This window comes from Cariama cristata, unplaced genomic scaffold (assembly GCF_000690535.1).
Source record: "Cariama cristata isolate BGI_N322 unplaced genomic scaffold, ASM69053v1 scaffold12340, whole genome shotgun sequence".
Taxonomy (NCBI): Eukaryota; Metazoa; Chordata; class Aves; order Cariamiformes; family Cariamidae; genus Cariama; species Cariama cristata.
The window spans coordinates 46,800-68,943 of record NW_009594151.1 but is presented as its reverse complement, the minus strand read 5'-3'; the positions used below and the strand labels follow the sequence as shown (position 1 = coordinate 68,943).

The window sequence follows — 22,144 nt, the reverse complement described above, 5'->3', positions numbered from 1 at the left end:
GTTTCCCAGAGAGGTGGTAGATGCCCCATTGTTAACAAAAGGGGGACCAAAGAGAATCTCCCCCCTTTACTGGATGAAGAGGGGAACATTGCCAGCAAGGATGAGGAAAAGGCAGAGGTACTTAATGCCACCTTTGCCTCAGTCTTTAATAGCCAGACCAGTTATCCTCAGGGCAGCCAGTCCTCCGAGCTGGGTGACAGGGGTGGGGAACAGAATAATCCCCCCATTATCCACGAGGAAGCAGTTAGCGACCTGATACTCCACCTAGACATGAACAAGTCTATGGGGCTGGATGGGATTCACTCGTTAAAATAGAACAAGAGGAAATGGTCTCAAGTTGCGCCACGGGAGGTTCAGGTTGGATATTAGGAAGAACTTCTTCACTGTAAGAGTCGTTAGGCATTGCACCAGGCTCCCCAGGGAGGTGGTGGACTCACCATCCCTGGAGGTGTTCAAAAAACATCTAGATGTGGTGCTTCGAGACATGGTTTAGTGGGTTTAGCAGGCATGGTGGCATTGAGTATACAGTTGGACTTCATGATATTTGAGGTCTCTTCCAACCATATTGATTCTGTGATTCTGTCTCTGGAAACATTCAAAGTCAGGTTGGACGGGGCTCTGAGCAACCCGATCGAGTGGAAGATGTCCCTGCTCATGGCATGGGGGGTGGACTAGATGACCTTTAAAGGACCTTTAAAGGTCCAAACTATTCTATGATAAAACAAATACTTTAAAATAGACATTCTGAAATTTGATAAATTAATCACTTCACTTTGAAGACTGACACAGGCTAGCACTGGTCTCCTGCACTTGCTGATTAAGGTATTTGGCTTTCCAAGAAAAGTGTCCATCTTCCTTTTGTTGCTCCTGTTAAGTCTGAAAAACCCTTTTTACTTGTGAGAACACAGACTAGTAACATAGCTCTAGGGCCAAAGAATCTTCCACCTTCTCAACCAACATTAATAAGAAAGTATTAATTAAAAAGAACAAGTAGAAAGGCTTATAAGAAAAATGCAGAGTACCAAGTTATACTCTGTATCCCTTCAGTATTGTATTACCTAGCAATCCATGGTGAAGTTTCTTCTCATACTGTTCACATATGCCAGCCTGTCTTTGTCAAACAGCAAGAGAGGAAGCAATGATTCAGAAATCTTGATCATATTTTCAGAAAGGTTACTGGAGAGCATAGCAGACAAATAAAAAAGTCTGATAGGTAAAAAAACTGAATTGCTACCTCCTTCCCAAGGGCATTAAGTGAAACACAACAAGAGTTAAGTATCAAACACACTGCTTCTGCTGTGCTGGAATAAAGCCAACAGTGGGCTTGCTTTTAAGAGTTATAAGGAATAGAGCTAAAGACCACAGAACTGCACAAGAATTCCTGCCTGTCTATTCACGAGTGAAAGGCATCAGACAGGCTCTCATTACTTGTCTGCACGTCATATCACAAACAAAATCAAAGTAGTATTATTAGCTCCCGTACTTGCAAACAAGGCCTAAAATGGACTTAGTCAGCGCAAATTCTTGAGACTATCATGACCTATGTGTGGGGAAAAAAAAAGGGGGGGGAACTGCCTCACACTTGAATCTTCTACAGAACTGAAAGCACACTTGTCTCAGGCCAGACTACAGCAGAAGCTTCATCTTTGTGATTTTATTAGCACCAAGCTATAGCACTATGGGACGAAGAACTAAAATCCTTATACAAGGGATTCTAAACTGAAGAGGACCATTTGGATTTTCAGTTTATGAAAACCCCACACCAACAGTCTTGCTCCAATTCAGTACACACTAAGGATGGGAGATTTCCCATCCTCTTAGATTTCTGTCCTCTATTCCAAGAGGGAGAGGGACTTCACTTGCACAAATGTTTACATGCACCCTTTACCAGCAGTGATGCTCATCAGTAATCTCCACTAAATCCTCCTAACTGAAAATGACTTTTTTCCCTTATTGACCTCATTTTCCTGACCCAGAGTTATACATGCAATCAGCAAAACTAATTTCTTATCTGGTACAGACATACCATTAAGCATTACAATTAGCTAAAGCAGCAAATTAGCATTAAACTAGATATGACAAGATTATAGGCCCATAATACCAGTCAAAATTCATGAAGTTCTTCACTGATTACTATTTAATGAAATCACTCTCCCATTTGATTCGCTAGTAAACAGAACCCCATATGTATACAAACAGCCCCCTCTGATGTATGCATAGAACTGATGACACAGGAAACACCACAAGTCAGTAACCCAAAAGTTGTTTAATCATCTTCCTGGTACACAGCTAAACAGAGCTATTAAAACGTTCCCCATCATATTTGAAGTTAAATTTCATTCCTTCACACTTAAATGAGAGCTTACAGTGATCAAATGAGAAATTCTTTATCAAAATCATTCTTTGCCTTATTAATATTGAAGAACACCCATCCTCAGAAAATGAGATGCCCAAATAACATTCTGATGTAATTTTTTTTTTACAAGGAAATAGATGCCACCCAGGATTTCCTGGTTTTCTCTGAATGTGTAACAATTTTTCCATTTTACTGACATCATAGTATTATTATTTCACATGTTCTGCATTGCAAATAACGTTTTTGTTTCTTTTTACAAAGCAGAAATATTAGGACATGTATACATTAAGAGGTCTTTGTTTGGCAGTGGCTTCTTCTAAAATTCCTGCCAGAAAACCTCGGGCATTTTGGGCTGCTGCATAATGCTTTCTTTGGGCACTTCCTTCAACAGCTGTGCTCTATAGACACTTCGCCCCCCAGAGGCAGAAAATTATCTGCAGATGAACTACTAATATTATTACAAACAACAGGAGACAGTATAGTAAAAACAGCTTGATTTAAATTACTAGGAAACTAACAGAAAGCTCATGAAAGAGGATACTGAGACAGAAAATAGTCAGTGAACCAAAGAATGCCAGACTATTTGAGAAAGAGAAGTAAGCTTTCCTGTATTAGATCTTTAAATTAACCCTGCATTGCTTATGTACATCGCAAAAGCAAGCCCTTCTCAAGTACATTTGTAAAATCACACTGTGCGATAAAAAATAGAAAGCCTTCTCATAACTCAGCCTCGACAGTGTCTGTTCATATACAGCTGCTACTGATTCCACCACCTTGGTACTTCCTCATACACACTGTATATGGAATTTCCCTAGGTGATCAAAGCAGCTTTTTCATAAGCTTTTATCGCCACACAACCTGAGCAGCTGATGCAGTGCCTTAGTGCGTAAGATCTCAAAGTTAATGGCTTCTCAGCTGTCAGCTAAATAATGCATTAGCTATTTTTTTTAAAAATTATTTGTCATAATAAAAATTAAGTATAATTTGTCAAAAGTACAATAATTTGTCAAAAAAAAAGGCCCTCTCACAACTTTCCACCAAAAATGTACACATGGAAAAAAAAACCACAAAAATGAAGCAATAGCAAAACTATTTTTGCCTTTTCTGTAATATATTCTAATTTTTTAGAATGTTTTAAAATCTAAGCCATTCTATCCTTAGTGGAAGACAGCTATATTATTAAAACAGGGCATCATGGGTTCAGATTTAAATGAAACTTGGCCAGCGTTCAAAAGAAAAAAAACAAACCAAAAACTCAAGTAATCCATGGTTATTCTACACAGCATACTGTAGGGTTTTATTTTCCAACAAAAGAGAGTGATGCCAAGGTCATGGAATGCAGCTGCTATGATCAACCAAAAATAGATACCAAGCTCTACATCCTCCCTCATAATTAAAATAGGAAAATTAAACTCAATGTAAGCAGGCTGAAGCTAGACAACCACATTATTCTACTTAAGCATTAAATCACTGCCATCCACATAGAAAAAAAGCTGCAGTTCAGTGAAGCTGTCACAAACTATACTAGAGATAATTTTTATATAAAGTATAAGGAATGAATAAAAAAATAACCAACTGGTGAATTTTTCTTGTAAAATGTATTTACGTGAGGCTTTTTGGTTTTTTAATTGTGACATACAAATCAAGAGACTGCTAACTAAGAAGGAACATCAAACAAATGTTTTTATCTTAGCTTTGCAGAAGATGCAAAGAGAAGGTTCTGCAGGGCTTGAAATGAAACAGAACTACACGTAACCCTTGAAATGTTTTTAAAGGTCATTAGATGGAAGTCTAAACATAATTAAACTGCTACAGTGTTTCACTTTTTCTCTTTCAGACAGCAGCACATAGCTCTTCATTACACTGCACACAAAACAAGTTGTTACTTCACCTTTTCTTTTTGTGAGTTTATGTCTCCGTTTCTCCATTTCTTTCAAATTGCATTTGAACTTGAAAATAAAGGATTTTCTGTAATCAAGCCTGATTAAAATGAACAGCCCCTTTTTCCAAATACTGTAGAATGAACTACTAATCACATAAATATTTCAAGGACTATTCCTTAAAGGTATTAAGATGCTCCCTCTGAATTCTGAAGTACCAATCATTGCTTCTGGATAAGTAAAAGCTCCAGTTGTACAGTCACGTAAGAAATTTTACATGTAAAATTGTAAATTTAAATCTTTGGTTCATTACAGTCATATCTAACAATAAAGTCAAAACTTACTTATGCCCTCTTCCTGCCTTAACCTGAAAACATGTCTAACGATTAACGTTTTCCATCCCCCCAAGTCCTCCAAAGAAATTTAACTTAGATGTAAGTTCAAGGTGACTTTCACAAGAAGTGATCAAGCCAAACAACTTCTAGAATAAAATGCTGATGTATGCATTCATGAGTTGTTCTTGTTTACCTTCGTAACAATCAAGGAGTAATATTATTTGAATTTTTATGTTCACATCAAATGCAGATAGTTGTTAAGCTAAATGACTATGTTCACATATTGTACAGCAAATACAAGTTACATTAAAGCATTATAAGGTGATGAAAGGTTGGAAGGCAATACAATTCCAGAACCTCTGCAAAACAAGCACAACTAGATGCTTCATGGTGAGTTAATAAACAAAATTCCAATTGAATATTGATTCAATATCAATAGGCTAAAGATACTTTAACTTCCAAGAAAAGACAGACATAAAAAAAGCCTAGAAAAGTACAATTAGAAGTTATACGTTGTAGTACTCCTTCCCCAAGACATCCCCAGGCCAATGCAAGTACTAAAAGGATTAATTATCCCTCTCTGAGTAAGCTTCCTATCTTATATGGCAAAAGACTTTAGTGGCATCTCATCCTTACTTAGTAGAGACATGAGATTTAACTTGATAATAGCTACACTTTAAAAGGAAGACATCTACAAATTTAAAGATAATGCATAGCTGACCTGTCCTACCCTCCTGTCACAAACAAGAGAAGAGACAGGTGACAAAGCCACTGTTATAGTAAAATTCTACAGTGTACTGAGTGGTTAGCCACTGAAAAGTGCTGTAGAGGAGATGTCACCATCTCATCCAGCAAACAGTCTCAGAGTTGTCAGAAAACAACTAACAGGAATCATAAGCACTATTATCTAAGTAGACATAGCTTAGTCCGATAGCAATACGGAAGACAAGCACTCTGAGGTCAAGTGATGTAAACAAATTTTCCTCCTGCTCTGTCAGGATCATCTCAGGTAGGTTCACCTGAAACCAGGTTGGCACACAGTGCTGTTCAGTACTAGTCACTGTAGACCTTTTTGCTTTAGAAAACAAAGCAACTGTCAAACTGTTCCTTAAAAAAAAAATAATGCAAGTTGCTTTACTAATTACACATTCTAGAGCTAACTACGACACAGTATATAAAGAATTTAAAAGCTTTATTCCTTTCAAAAAGATACTAGCTTTAGCGACTTGCTTGTAACTTCTTCAGAGACAGTGCATGTAAAACTCTAGTGCACATTTGGTTGGTAACCTAAAAATGTTACTGAACTGAATATTTTAAGTAAGTTCCCAGAGAAAGTTCTAAATCAAACTAAAAATGTGGGTTAAACTAGATTATTTCAGAGTACCTATTGAATGTGAACTTATCTGTAAAGGCAATGACTCAGACATCACTTGAAAACATTCACTACAGAAAAGATATAGATAAATACTTAAAATAGCTGTACCAAGATATTTTTAGTCATAGAAATATAGAGAAAAATAATAGAAGGGACACGAAAAAAAGCAGTAAGAGAATAGTTTGGGGAAAAAAGCTACAGATGCAGTAAGGAGATGTGTCATGTTTAACAGTTTCCTTCTCCATACAGGGACTAAATTAGAATCTTTCACAGATTCTGCTCTCCCATCCTCCCCAAGAAAAGGATGTCAACCTATGCCAGAACATCCACAATGTGCAAAACCTGGCTCTAAGTCCTGACTGAATCAGGCTGCAGATTTGTAAAATTACCTCCCACATCCAGAAAAAACAAGCTCATTAGTGGGTATTCTGAACAGATGTGACTAATAGCAAATAACATCTTTCCTCAGAAGCATCTTCCATGTGGCATGTAATTAATTGTTTTTCAAAAATAACCTCCATTTGAAAAAAATGGCTTTGCTAAAAGCATCCATTTATTCACCTCTAAGGAACCAATCTTCCTGCCAGTGCTGGCAGATGGGAAAGTATGAGTTTATGGAAGCAGGCCCAAAAAAGATCAGGTTTTATAAGAGAGATTTTAAGATTTTAACTTAATGTAGAAAGAACAATGCAATGCAGACAAGACAGATGTGTGCTAAAACATGAATTATGCATATATTATTACCTGAATATACAAAAATGATAACCTAGGTATACCTAACATTATTTCAAGGAACACTAATAAGGAAATTACCCATTGGACAGAAATCATATCTAAATTCTGTGACTAAGTTTCAAGAAGAGCTGGGAACTCATCATGAACACAGGTTAACAGACTCCTCTGTCATCATCTTAATCTACATAATTGAATACAATCATGTTACCATCAATCTAAATAAGGTAAAAATATTACCTACATAGCACAAACTGTGCCACTTGTTTGTGAAAAGCCCCAGCTCATTTCCATCTCTCTCTTCTCATGTCATATTCTCCTCTAACTTCTGCTTGACATAACTAATGTTAAGTTAACTACAACAGCTACCCATATTCTTATCCTACTGTATCATTAACGGTTGATATCATACATTATTTCCAAAGTTATCCTATTGCAAATACCATCCCCAGTGCCACTGAAGTAGTAGAGCAGTAGGTCCATTTACGGTAGTTCTCTGATATCCTCATTAGAATTGGCGTTAGAATCGCATGCAGTATCTGGTCCAAATTACTAGTTGATAGCCAAGTGGAACACTTCCATACCCAGTTTTAAACTATGTTTATTCCTATGACAAGATGATGCTGCACTATTGAATATAGACACACACACTGCTACCCCTTCTGATTCATCAATTTTCAAATGGCTTTCTACTTCCAATTACATTTCTATACACATACGCATACATTTAAACTTCCTTCTCTACCAAACCTAGAATATTTTAGGATTTAAAATTCATTTTATGGTCTAATCGCTGCTCTCATCTTGCGAGTCCCTCAAAAATGGGCTTACTTTACCCACACCATTTGTATCCTGTCAAATGCAGTACTGGAAAGAAATGGTTAATTCCCATTTTCTACCTTTACCCATTATAGTATCAAAGGAACAGGAATTCCCACTACTTACTGGATCTTTCATTACTCCAGTCTGATTATATTTTAGAGCAATACCTCTTTCCTTATATGACTAAATTTTATGCAAGAATATTAACTGGCTAGTGGTTTCTTATGTCATTCTACAACTTTAGGAAACCCAAGTGCTTACCTTAAATGTCTATTTATCTACAGGTAATGTAGCAGAGGTAAGATTACCTGCCAAAGGTCCCTACAAGCCTTCCAGGAATCAGCTAGGGAACTTAGGCACTTCACAAAAGTTGCTTCTTTAGCTGTCTAACGCTGAGGTTCGGTACCCATTTTAGGCAGGTGAATCTGTTAGTTCAGATTTACTTCTGGCTTCCTTAAAGTCAAGTCTATGCATTTTAAGAGCTAGAGAAGATTTTCTTTTTTCCTCTGTTGAATGGAAGGATTGGTGAGACCAATTTTTCTTCTCCATAAGAAAATCATTTTGTTGGCAAACTCTAGTCAGTGGTACTTGTCTGTAAGGCAACGTTTTCTTCAATAAATGGATATGTTTCATTATAACTTTGTCTCCAAAAGCGATGATTCAGTCATTATTTGAACCTATTTTGAAATACTTTCTTCTATCACCTAGCAGAATTAGAGCACAAGTAGGTCTAATATATCTGACTACTAAAGGGGTATGCTTGTCTACTCACATGTAGTCATTGCAAGATTGGTATATTCAAACACAGACTTTGCAAAGATATTAAAGCTTATATTCATAGAATCAGTTACAAAACTTCTATTTGTATTACATATATTTCTATAAATAGAAAAAATGTATCTTAAAAGTCTTCATAGTATCAGTAGTTTTATTCTGCTTTTTTACTTATGAAGCATGTCAATCTGTCAGCTTAAAATAGTATATTAACACAGTTAACTACCTGCGGGTCCGTGGAGGCTTTGGTGGAGGAGAATCCTGTTTCTCAGCATCTGAAGAACTGACAGCATTCTCCGTATTATTTTCATCCTGATTAAAAGAAAAAGTTTTCATTCATGGCTGTAAAGCTAATACACACAATACTTAAACTGTAAGGTCCAAAGATCCGTAATGATACTTGAAAATAATGTATGACAATATAACGTATTTTTAAGTTATCATATAGAGATCACTTTCAAAATTCTACTCTAAATTCGTATTATTTTTATATCTTACATATCCAACTTAAAATTTTTCTGACTAAACATTTTGTTTGGTATGTAATTGTACTACTAGAGAAAACTCTCAAAAGCTAATCCTCCAGGTTAGTAGTAAACTCCTTTATGCCCTCCAAACTATTCATATTGAAGGCATTTCTTTTCCAGTCAGTCTAATTATTTCCACTTGTACAATTACTCCATTGAAGATAAGACTAATCTATAGCGCAGTAAGAAAATGAGAATTTCAGCTACCGTAAAGTGATAAGTGGGTAAGATTTAACACATTCTAAAAAATTTGCAAATCATCTCCAATTTGCATACAATGAAGTCTAACTTACTCAGCAAAGCATGAAGATTTCTATTTAATTTTAAGAGGACCATCAATATAAGAGATATAATTTATATCCGTATATATTTATAAATATATGTATCCATACACATTTGTATGTATATACATATAATATCTTGTTGTGGGTTAACCCCAGTAGGCAGCTAAGCACCACAAAGCCACTCACTCACTCATTTCTCCCCCCTACCCCTGGAGGCGGAAGAAGAAAGGCAAGAAAGCTTGTGGGTCAAGATAAAATTGTTTAGTAAGCAAAGAAGAAGTGGGAGAAGGGAGAAAGAAAACACACAAAGCAAGTGATGTAAAAGCACAGGTAGACCTATGTCCTGACAGGTCCTGAGCGAAAGATGGCTAAGCTCACTAACCTCCTCTCCTCTTTCCCCTCTTTATTGCTGAGCATGATGTTATCTGGTGTTATGGAATATATCTTTGGTCAGTTTGGCTCATCTGCCTGGTTGTGTCCCCTTCCAACCTCTTGTGTACCCCCTCAGCCTATTCACTGGGCAGGCAAACTAAGAAACAGAGGCAGCATTGACACTATGCAAACATTGTTCAGCAATAGCGGGAACATTAGTGTGTCATCAGTGCTGCTTTGGTCACAAATCCAAAACACAGCACCCCAAGAGCGGCTGTGAAGAATAACTCCACGCAGCCAGACTCAGTACAAATATGCATAAATGTATATGTATAAAAATAAAAACAGAACATGCAAGAGTCTAAAGCTGATATACCATCTCCATACATGTCGCTGCCAAAAATCCAACAAAACCAACGAGGACCTTAGTGTTATCTTGAGTTTAATATGTATTTTACCTAAAGGCGTTTCTTGCAGGAGTTTTCCTTTGAAAAGTAATTTTCAAAAAGAACTACAAATATCCTGAATCTGCATAATATATTTCAAAGCGCAATACTGGGTTTCATGCAACTGGGTCTACTGTCTGCCAGCCTACCTGTTCAGACTCAGTGACAGAGACTGACCTCTTCCAGTCTTACAAAACAAAAGGGAATTCCCTGTTAATTTCTGCTTCAAATGTGACAGTTGCATTTGAATTTGGTAAGTAATTTCAGCTTTGGAAGATAAAACATAACGAAAAGCTATCTCAACAGCTAATTATCCCCACGTAAATTTAGATTCATTAGTTACATGTCTTTCATTTCCATTAATAATCTTCAAACAGTTATCATATCACTGTTTGCTAGCATGAAGAGTCTATTATCAAATGCTATTCCTCAGTGTTCTAAGTACAGCTTTTCCTGTGAAGAAAAAAATTAAATCTTTTAATCTTTCTTATTGTTCTCCACTAACCTCCACCATTAACTAGTAGTCCAATACAATACTGTGCAAGTACTCCAGCAGAAATGCTCCACTGTTCCTATATCAATGACTTGTGTTAGCCCTTTCAGACAAATTGCACAGGCAGTTCATTGTCCTGCTGACCACTTGCTGTAACCACCAAGTTTTTTTTGGAGTGAGACTCAATTAGCAGATAAAAGCCACTTCATTTAGATGACCACAAGTGAAGCTCCCATTGCAGTCAACCAAGGTTTGTTGGTTTTCATAGAATAGTTTGGGTTGGAAGGGACTTTTAAAGGTCACCTAGTCCAACCCCCTGCCATGAGCAGCGACATCTTCCACTAGCTCAGGTTGCTCAGAGCCCTGTCCAACCTGACCTTGAACGTTTCCAGGGATGGGGTATCTACCACCTCTCTGGGAAACCTGTTCCAGTGTTTCACCGCCCTCATGGTAAAAAAATTTCTTCATTATATCTAGTATAAATCTACCCTCTTTTAGTTTAAAACCATTATGTCTTGTCCTATCACAACAGGCCCTACTAAAAAGTCTGTCCCAAGCTTTCTTGGGGGCCCCTTTAGGTACTGGAAGGCTGCTATAAGGTCTCCCCAGAACCTTCTCTTCTCCAGACTGAACAACCCCAACTCTCTCAGCCTGTCTTCACAGGAGAGGTGCTCCAGCCCTCGAATCATCTTCGTGGCCTCCTCTGGACTCACTCCAACAGGCCCATGTCCTTCCTGTGTTGGGGTCCCCAGAGCTGAAGGCAGTACTGCAGGCTGGGGTCTCACCAGAGTGGAGTAAAGGAGGAGAACCCCCTCCCTTGACCTGCTGGTCACGCTGCTGGTGATGCAGTCCAGGATATGGTTGGCTTTCTGGGCTGCCAGCGCACAATGTCAGGTCATGTCCAGCTTTTCATTCACCAGTAAGCGACTAGCCAGTAAGCTGGAGATGAAGATAACAGATGAATTGGCCCCAACGACTACATCTGGAGCTTACACATGTAGACCACATGCAAAGTCTCTGTTCCACTTCAAATTCTTCCCCTTTTTGATTCCAGATCTGAGCCTTTACATTTTGCAACATTAAAACATACTCTTGCTCAACTTGGCAAATAGCTCAGATTTCTTATTCTATTTATGTCACAACACATTGTTTCTTTAAGATTCTGTTACTTCTATTAATAATGATTTTTGGTTTTCCTGGGGTAATGCATAAAAAAAACTAAGAGCCATATGAGGTCAATTGATCATGCTGTATCTGATTGAACTAGGATTATTATTTATTGGTTGGCTCTCAGAGTGAACTGTACTGTGAACTAGGTTTTAATACATTTAACATACTGGGGTTTGTATCTTTCTAGCTTCTTAATAAACAACATTGGTTGCAAGTCAAACACCTTCAGAGATTTAATGCCTCAGCACTACCTTAACAATAATTCTCAGCAAAAAGTGCTGTCATCAAGATATAGTGTCCAAAAAGTCACTGTCCAAAAAAGCAGAATGACAAAAATGGCTAATGAGATATCAAAAAAAAGTATGAATGCTATGCTTGATCATAAACTGAATGCAGGACCTCGTTATCTTATCTAGGAACAAAGGTACTCTTTTAAGTCCTTTGTCAGTTTTCCATGACTTACTGAAAAACATTAAGAGCTCAAAGAACTTATGAAATCTAGCTGCAAACTATTGCAGACATGCTAATTTAAAAAAAAACCTAATTTTTTTTCCTAGTCATTGATGGAATAAAACAGTACCATGGAACATGGACATCTAGTCCCTCTACCAGCCTCCTCTCAAATATGCAGAAAGCAATTTCCAGCTTTTTGACATCGGGTGATGGGTGACCATACAGATTGCTTTGCCCTTAACATACATGAGAATGAATTTTATTGCCCTCATGTAGGCAGTTATCATTCTGAAGGTTGCTGAGGCTCACAGTATCCAACAGCAGCAATTCAGTTACCTGCTAAATGGCTGTGTCATGCTGCCCCCCGCTTCCCTGAGTTGTGTAAATTAAACTCTGAATCTGTCCCATATGTAGTCATTACTACAGATAGAATTAAATGCATTGATAGTGTTCTAAAAAGGCTCTCCTTAACCGTAAGTATTAGCTACTAGAGTTAGAAACTAATGCAACTGCATCCTGAGAACAGAGTGGGCTGTTTTCCTTGTTTCAGCACCACAGCACATCCAAGTTTCCTAAGGCGGAGATATTAGAAAGAGTGAGACTCCACAGGAGGAGTTCCACCCCCTTATCATCAGCTTCTCCATCCTACAACAGATCAGAAAAGTATACCAGTTCAGTTCCGCCAGCACAGAAGTTTTGAGGAACAGATTTCTTATTTATGCACTCAGTTTTCTGAAAGGTACTGGCATGGGAAAGGGTGTGCCTGTTGGCTGTGGTGTAGGTTAACTTGTCCAGAAAACAGACCAGCAGTTGCATCCCTGTCCTCCTACGTCTGTAAAGTGAAGTGTTTGTGAACAGTGTTTCCTGAGATACGCTTTTCTCCCAGGCAGAAGAAAAAGCCTATTAAAGAAGTTAACATATATCAAAAGCTTTTTTAAACTGTTACATAAACAGTAAGAAGCTGTTTCTAGTTGAGACATGCAGAAGTACTTGAAGAGGCAGTGCCATTTTTGCTACTAGTAATAAAACATATGGAAATACCTTGCAAAAATGTGTATAAATTCAAATGTCTGAGGCACATAGACAACCAAAGAGAGGTTACAAAAAAAATTCCTTAAAGAAAAAAAAACAAACAAAAAAAATCCCAAACCAAAAACCAAAACCCAAATAACAAAACACACACACACACAAAACGATACTTTTAAATTCAACCCCAGAAGACAAGTCAGTGGTTACGTCATGCACTGAGAAAGCTTCAGGCAGGTATGTGTTCACATGCTTTCACTTCTGCATTATCTTAAAATCACGATCAGTTCACTCTGTTCACACAGTTACATTAAATCAGGAGCAAGAATGTGACAGGAATTATTGTCACAAAAAAAGTGGTACTTTCCTACTTTGCTTACTTAGCTCAATGCACTCGTGTTTCTGTGAAGGCTTCATTTACTTTTAGACAACTCATTGTCCAGTAAGTGACAGACTTTTACTTCAAAGGTTGAAGATGATAGAAGTTTAAGGTGGTAACCAAATGCGCTAACCCATGCAGGAAAGAAAATAGTGCTCATATCAACTTTATGCTGCTGCAGCATTTTAAGTAATCATGCTCAGTTACTACTGGATCTCTTCTTGTTTTCAACTGAAGAAATACTCCTTGCTGAACTCTTAGAGCAAGTCTGTTACTTGTTCTCAGTTCTGTGTCACAAGAGGTCGGGAACAACCGGTATTTTGAGCACCCCTGAGTGATACCAACTCAGATTTCCTCTTCCGTCCTAATATCAAAGTAAGCGAATTGGCAAACATGAGGAACAACTAGCACAGAGCAGAACAGAGGATGCTCAACTAAAAAAGTGAATATAGAGTATCTCACTGGGATGACTGCATCCGTTGAGAAGAGCAGATGGCAGTATTAAGAAAAAGCCTTCCAGCCTTCCTAATCACAGCTTATTGGAATCAGTCAACACTCTCTTGCTTCCCTAGACAGACGTTGCATTCTCAGGCAGAATACAATTTTTAAAAGTATCAGCTTAGAAAAAACAGGACAACTTACATAGTCCACAAGGGTCATTATATATACATTATATAGAATTTTTTTTTTTAAAATGGATTAACAAATATGCAAGTCAGTCAAATAAGTGTTCAGTGCAATGTCCTGCTTTTTTACAGAAGATACATATCATATTGTGGCAAGCTTCTCACTATAAGAAAACAGAAGCATTAATAATATGTGGGTAAACAAAAGAATAGGAGCTTTCTCCAATCTTTCCCTCTATATGCATCAACTGCTGAACAGTTCAAGAGTTCCAATGTCCTCATTGATTTGAGGGAGCAGCTACTAAGATCAAGTGAAAATGCTCATAGTTAGGTATTTCTAGGTATTCTGTTAAATTACATAGAGAGAGATAGGAAATGTGTGTATATCTATCTATGAAATATTACACTAACAAATGAAAATACCATAAAGTTAAATACTTAGGAGTGTAGATTACGTCTTGTCTACAGCAATACAGAGTAACTCCCATTCCTGTGGTAATGCAGAGGAACAAGGAATTCTCACGTCAGATGCAGTGTCTGAATTCAACCTGCTAAGGTGACCTAAATTGTGCTATCATCTCCCAAGGGTGAGTATTTTCCCCATCTACTTCTTCCAACGGCTGAATCAAACTGAGCTGTCGCTGACGTTGAGCAAACAGAGGATCTCAGTTTTAGACTAAGATTTCACAGATGTTGTCAATAATTCAAAACCTTTTGCCCAGGAATTGCAATGCATAATTTTCTTTTGGAACTCACAGTGGAAACATTTAACATCATTCAGAAGCCTTCTGTACTGGTAGAGTACTAGCAAATTGACTGCAAAGACTCTTCCAGAAGTAGTCTCGTGGTTTCCCTTAAAAGGGATTCAGGCATTCCTTTTGCCCTTATCATAAAGCAGCATGGGAACCACAGAGCATCAGCAGATAGAAAGAGAAATACTTCAGACTGAAATGATACACTGAAATGACTCAGATTAAATAAGGCTTTCCAAGCACAGGCAACAAGATAAATGTCTCTGAAGACATATATGATTTTTTAGAATGCTACAATGGCCAAAAATCTCTTTTCAAGCTGCAAAACAGCAAAGAGATTTTGAACAGCAAAGTCTTTTCACTTAAGATTTTCCAAACCACTAACATTTTGAGTATCAACATGCTTCTTATAGCAGCCGATTCCTCCAAAGCTTCTAGAAGTGCAATCAACGACAGCAACAGAATTCTGTCACTTTTACAGGAAGAAATGCAAGAGATACTTGAGAGTATCAGCAATGTCATATTTTGGAGAAAGTGTTTATTAAGTGGATAAGGGTAAAACAAGGACTTGCCATACTGTAACATGCTTGTTACTATGAAGAGACAAAATTCGACAAGAAATATTTCTTTCAAAGAGATAGTAAACATTTTGTTGTATGTCTTTTAATCAATTTTCCTTTTTCTACCTACAGAATATCCAACTTGATGGAATTCCATCTGATTCAGACTTTCCAAGACAACCATGGTTCACTTCAGGTCATGGAGATGCCTCTCAAGTAACTCACAAAATACTGATACAAATCTGACTGATACCTTATCAGAAGATCAAGACTAATCAGCTCAAACATGTTTCAAAGCTTCCAAACACAATACCAAGTGTAATATTTTCACAGCAGTGCTAACAAAACCAATGATGCTGAAAAGCACACAGTTAATGACTTCAAATACACTACAATATGATCAAGAGTTTCAGTGGGAAGGGGGCTGAGTCCAAGACTGAGTTCCAATTTATTTCTTTGATAATTTAAAAGAGTCCTTCTACTGGGTGGGGAGAAAAATAGTTCTGATTATCAAATTTATCATCTGAGCCTTTTCTTATCAGAAAAAAATTGCTTCTGAGCAGCAATTTCATCTTTGCCCTGAAATTTAGCTACTTTGAGATCTGTTTAAAGTACTCTATCTGGTATCTGAAGAAATCTTTTCTTCATGTAATTTCATTTATGTACTTAGTATTATTTTAAACACATTTAGAGTTCTATACATTCACAATACGTACAACTATATGGTAAGAGTATACAATTACCACATTATACTATAACATATGTGTATTTTCTACATGGTTTTGAATCCTTCTATCAAATTCTAATAGAAATTCTGACACTATTACAAGTCTGTTTTCAAACACTGCACGTGCTTTTTTGTTGACTTTTTACAGTATTGTTTCCAGCAGGGCAAAGCTGGCAAGTTCACAGGAACACACGTTCAGGATTGTGTCTAAGCTACTCCCCCCATGAATACTGCTACTCGTTGCCAATCAGATTAACTTTTTACTGTGATGTTACCGGCAAACACTGCTTACAAAGCTTAGGTAACTCGATTCATTTCAAACACTGCTTGAAACGAGAAAAGCAATTGGACAACAAAACCATGAAGCCAACCCTACAGAGTACTCCAACTCTTCAGAGTACTATCAGAATATAATAAATGAAAGATGAAAGAAAACAACTTCTTCAGTTCACTAGTATCTCCTGTATGACTAACAGTAACATATCCAAAGTAGGCACATTCTTTTACTTGGAATTGTTTCCACTGAACACAATTAAAATCCTTCACAGGTACATGAATCCACAATTGCTATAGCATCTGCAGGCAGAGTAAGACCTGGGAAGGAACCGTAGGGTATTATATTTAATCAAGTTATTTGAAAGCTTTCTGCATCAGAGGTTGTTTCCTTTCAAAAAAAACAAACACACATTCTGGGATGTATCTTAGTTAAAAAACCAACTAAAACATTTCTGGGGAAAACCAGACATTACATACAACAGATACTACATAGCTCCTTTTTTTTCCTCTCAGGGTGTTTTTTCAGAATAGCAAAAACACTGTCTCAAGCAAGCCTCAAAATTCTGAGAATCAGGTTAAAGCTACAAGCAGATATTTAACCAGGTATGCGAGTAGAAGACTACCTTATAAAACCAAAACAGAAGCTAAGCCTACACCAGTTAATTCCCTGAAGAGAAACCTCTTAACTAACAAAAGTCTGCTAGCAAATTTGTTTTCAAGCACCGAATTTTTCAATATGGGACCTCTTTACCTATGAGACTTTTTTCCTCAACCCTCCTGAAGATGTTCAAGCTATAATAGGAAGAAGCATAATTTCCTAATGCAAAAAAGGCCATATCTAGTCAACTGAAAGATTCATTTTGCCCTGTTTCCAACAGTGACCAAAAGGAAACTTACAGGGAAGAAAAAGGACAGAGCAGGCATGCAGGGATCCTTCCATAGGATGTTCTTGAACAGTTTGCAACTCTGGAATTTCACTGGTCAGAAGTTGGGAAAATTCACAGAAGAATATTCAAAGGCGATGAGATATTCACCTCAAAGCTACAGGCCTTCAGTTGCAAGGAGCTCTGCAGTTTCATCTTGCATGAAGAACTATCTCCTTTTATATTAAGTCTGCCAAGCCTCACTGATACCCTTTAGAAAAGGTTAATAGAAATCAGCTTTTCACTGTTACTTAGCCTCTATGACATCTAACTTTGCCATTTCTTTTCCAGCTCAATGTGGTTGCTCTTTAGATGGAACCTTCTGACACCTTTGACCCTTGTCCAAATTTTTAATGCTTGAATTCTGTAATAGTCTGTTGAGATAAGCAGACCAGATCTGCAGACAGTATTCAAGCTGCAAGGTATCCACACAATGACATTATGTTCTCTGCTCTTACTAGTTTCCAAACAATTGCTAAAATTCAATTTCCTTGACAACTTATTGAGTATAACCAAGATCATATCCAAGCAAAACTCAACTCTCACACTCTGTCACTGCGTATTCAGAGTTGGGATTTCTCCCCTTCTCACCCCCATGCACATTACCTATCCATAATCTATGTGCTCTTGTTTTATTACTCGCTCAAATCTCGTAAGATGTGCTACAGACAGCACTTGCCTTTGTTACAGACATAGTATCAGTATACTGTGTCACCTCCTTGTTCTGATCTTCTGGAATACATCTAAATAATAGGAGACATTTTTGATTCTATGTAAGAGTGCAGACACAGGTCAGATCCAAGTCAAATAACTAGAAGATACAGTAGACTGACCTGCCTATTATTTTATAACCAAAACTCAGTTAGGAATCACTTCTGTACAAAACTAATAAATCTGCACATTCCAAACCCTATCATGCTCATTCCTCAGAAATAAAATGAAAGTTCACGGACTAGCTAGGCTGAATATCAAACCAATAACAAATTAAAATAGCCTGCCCTATCCATATTGCTTTTAGTCCATCAGGTTTCTTGTCATGACTAAAGACCTCAGAACTATTGCACAAACTGATACAAACTCCTAGAAGTTAACAGGAAGGTATATGCCTTTTTTCAAAAAATGAAAAACATTTTAGACTTCCTAGAAAGCACAGTATAGAGCAGCTAAATCCCTAAAATTAAAGGGGTGTTTATTAATAAAAAGCAGATTTAAAATTGTTTCCAGATATTTCAAAGGGTCCTGAAGATACTACTCCTACTCCCCTTAGAGAGCTACAGAGACTACGCCAATTAGGTACTGAAGGGACAGATAAAATTACTGAATAAATAAAACATAGTCCAAGGATAAAGGGTGGTACACAGTTCTGAACTGTGAGGGAGAGAAAGAATATATTGAGTCAAAAAGCCATCTTTCACAGAGTGCCCAGTAGTAGCCAAAAAAAAGATACCTAAACATGAAAAAGGGAAAAAACCTAGGGGACACAAAATTCAAAGTGGAAGGACAGAAAGACAGAAAAACACTCTGATTACTAACGAAGAATATTACTTTTCCAAGGGTTTTTTTTTCCCCTTTTGTTGAAAGGGTAGAGTAGGAAGCTTCCTGACAAAGACATTTTAAAGTTATTTTTCTTTCCCCCAATCAGTGCAAACAGTAACTCAACACAATACAAGAACTTAGTAAGATCACTCTTTGCCAGTCATGCTCAACTACGCTGAGGCTGTGTTGGACCAAGACCAAGGCAGTATGCAACAGCATGTAACATCCAAGTCTCAGCTGAAGAGCCAGATCAATGCTTATCTACCAGTTTAAAATTGGGCCCACCGCCACACTGAGGGGAAGGAAGAAAAGAAAACCTCAATGAAGTTTTTCCCTTTCAAGAGTTTAACCTAAACATAGGTCAGATAGAATTACTCTATATACACATACATATATGTGTATTTATTTATTTATATATAAATATACGTACATATAGGCTGGAGTTTTATTTTTAACTTGATCTTTATCATACTGTTTAACAAGTAACTTGCAGAAGGCCAAGCTCAGACAAAATTTCATTTGCTGCCAATATATCAGAATTGGTGTAAGTACTGCCAATCAAAGGAACAGATCAGCTGTCAACTACTGCCACCTCATCAAGGTAAGGGCACATTTCACTATTTAAGTATTGAGTTAGAGTCCTGCGTTTCACCCATACTAGAATTCTTTCTATTGCTTCCCCCATTCAATTGCATTTGGTACACGTGGTAAATATCCCTTTAATTATCTGACTCAACTTTTACAACCATGTCCTTGGTATAAGCTGAGCACAGGCTAGCTGTCCCTACTCAGCAAAAACCACTTGTAATCCAAACAAGTTCTATATGTGCCTTAATGCCATTGAACACTTAACTTTAAAAATAAGACTTTACAAGAAAATCTTGATCAGAATCTAACAGCTACAATTGATTGAAACTCATATGGGAAAGACACATACCACTCCATCTGCAATCTTCCAGTCTGCACAACTTTCATATTTCTGCAGTTGCTTTTCAAACAGTTGTGCTATGGCTCGATGGACAAGTTCATACTGCTCCTATAATAGGTTACCAGATAAAAAAATTAGCGCATGACATCTTTACAAGGAATGATAGTATATGATTCTATGATAAAGATTAATTTAAAAACAAACTATACCTTGGTCTGCACTGCAGAATGCCTTTGCGTCCTCATTTCCTGTATTAAATTAAATACATTGAATTCTTCAGGTATTTTCTGAAACATAGAATGAAGTCAGTTATATTGACAAAACTGTTTGTCAGAACAGCAATACAAAAAGCTGATAGACATCCAAAAGTATGTTTAACTTTTGTAGGTGAAGCCAATCTGTTCTCTCCATACTACAGCTATTCAAAATTTTTTTGAAAAGCAATTCCTCCCCAGAACTGGTTTTAAACATTTGATTTAGACCAGATGAGAACATTTCAAGTATTTTGACAGTGAGACATCTAATGAAAGCATTAATGTAACACTGCATTAATGCATGAAGCATTAATGATGCTTCATAACCGAAAAAACCTCAGAATGAAGTTATTCCTGTATGTTTGAAATATCAAGCTTTAGGAGCTGCAAGATTAAGCACAGACATTGAAAAAGTTGAATTAAAAAACACTTCATATTGAAATATATTAAAAGAAAATATTTAGAATTTTACAGTGACTTTTTTTAGATAAAAACTTGCTGTCAACAAGAAGTAAGTTCATACTAAAGTATGAATGTAATGAAACTAAACATCCAACCTGTCAAAAGAGTTCCGGAACATCTTTAACATTTCACTATTTTAGAACATTTGGGAGCTCAATCAATCACTGTTATGAAATGACAGAATGCCTCAAAATTTCTTCTTTTAAGATTCCTTACCCCAGCTTTAAGCAAATTCCATGTATAATCTATGGCACAGATGGCTCCTGTTCTTCCACACCCTGCACTATGAACATAAACAGTTAGGTGTGTTAGAAGTTATTTTAATTTTTAAAAAACACACGTTAAAAGAGTCCATGTTAAAATAAAAAAAATCAAAGTCCCTCAACTATCATTTTAAGGTCACTCAACCTGACACTACAGTGTCTTAAAAATAAAAAAATCAGGAGTGCAAAATGCCAAATGGAGCATTGAAGTTTTTAATGCAAGTTTTTCATAGCCAATTGGAACTGCAATCATGAAAGATGCTTCAATGCTGACATTTTTATGCCTCTCTCGTCATGCTATTCCTAGCTAACACTACTTCAACAGTAGGGCTTTTGTCCAAGTTTAATGATAGATATGTTAAACGGCAGAACAGAGTATGTTTAAAGACTTCTCACATTTTTCTGCTTTAGTATCATATCTGTATTTTCTTTTTATCTAAAAAACTTAAATCTGAAAGTTATAAAAAAATGATAGTGAACTATCACATTTATTCTTCCTATTTTTATTAATTTCTGTTTTACATATAAAGAGTTACAATGCACGTGTATTTATTATATTATAATTATACTTTTGTAAAGAACCAACCTTTACAACTGTAGCAACATTCATGAGAAACAGGACAAAGTAAAATGGATTTCAGTGCTAAACAAGTTTTTTATGGTTTTATACCTCAATTACTTAGAGTGACAAGTTAAAAAAGAAGGCAGCTAAAGACAGTAGATTTCTATACACTTTAAGAGAATAACCAAGCTCTAAAGAGTTAATAAGCCCCCAACAATTCAACATTTCCTTGATTATGAATCTGAATTCAGTTTTTCTCACATACAATACATTAACTTTTGTTGCTTTAAAAAAGGATCAAGTATCATAGGCAAGAACTTTCCAGAGAAATTGTCAGAAACTGTCAATTCACCAAAACATTTTCATGGCAGTTTAGTTTCAACAGTCCTTCTGCTAGCCAAATTTCAGGTCAAATATGAAACTGTTGCACAGAAGCAAAGACTTACCAACCAGAAACTACAGCCTGCTCATTAGAGATCTTTTTTGTCATATTAGAAGACACACAGAAAAGTTCTTAAGTAGTGATCCACCTGTTACGTAGTCTCTCCCATTGAGAATGGAGCCTTTGCTCCCATATCTGATTTGCAATGATCTTCAAAGTCTATTTTGTCCTAATGAGGATTTAAATGTCTTAAGAACCACAAAACGGCTTCCCTTTCAAAGGCTAATTCCTTCCTGATTGATATTCTGTCTTAAACTGAAATAGAAGCAAGATTTCACTGTGGCATGAGTTTTAAAACAATGAAGACTGTATGATTTTAAGCCAAGCTCTGACTAAGAAAATATTCCTTTTTAGAAAACTAAAACAAGTAAATAAATAAATTCTGATTTAGAATCAAACTAGTGCATCT

At 36.7% G+C, this 22,144-nt stretch overlaps 1 protein-coding gene across 1 annotated transcript in view; it reads right to left on the bottom strand.

Annotated features, from left to right (window-relative positions):
* Positions 1-8,500: 8,500 nt before the first annotated feature.
* The window catches only part of LOC104159091 (tyrosine-protein phosphatase non-receptor type 12-like), a gene marked incomplete at both ends in the record, with an annotated part of 59,824 nt that continues 46,180 nt past the window's right edge, over positions 8,501-22,144 (bottom strand). The window contains 4 exons of the mRNA XM_009696913.1: positions 8,501-8,586; positions 19,762-19,860; positions 19,962-20,039; positions 20,685-20,751. Coding sequence (XP_009695215.1) covers positions 8,501-8,586; positions 19,762-19,860; positions 19,962-20,039; positions 20,685-20,751 — 330 coding nt within the window. The remainder of the gene's footprint in view (positions 8,587-19,761; positions 19,861-19,961; positions 20,040-20,684; positions 20,752-22,144) is intronic.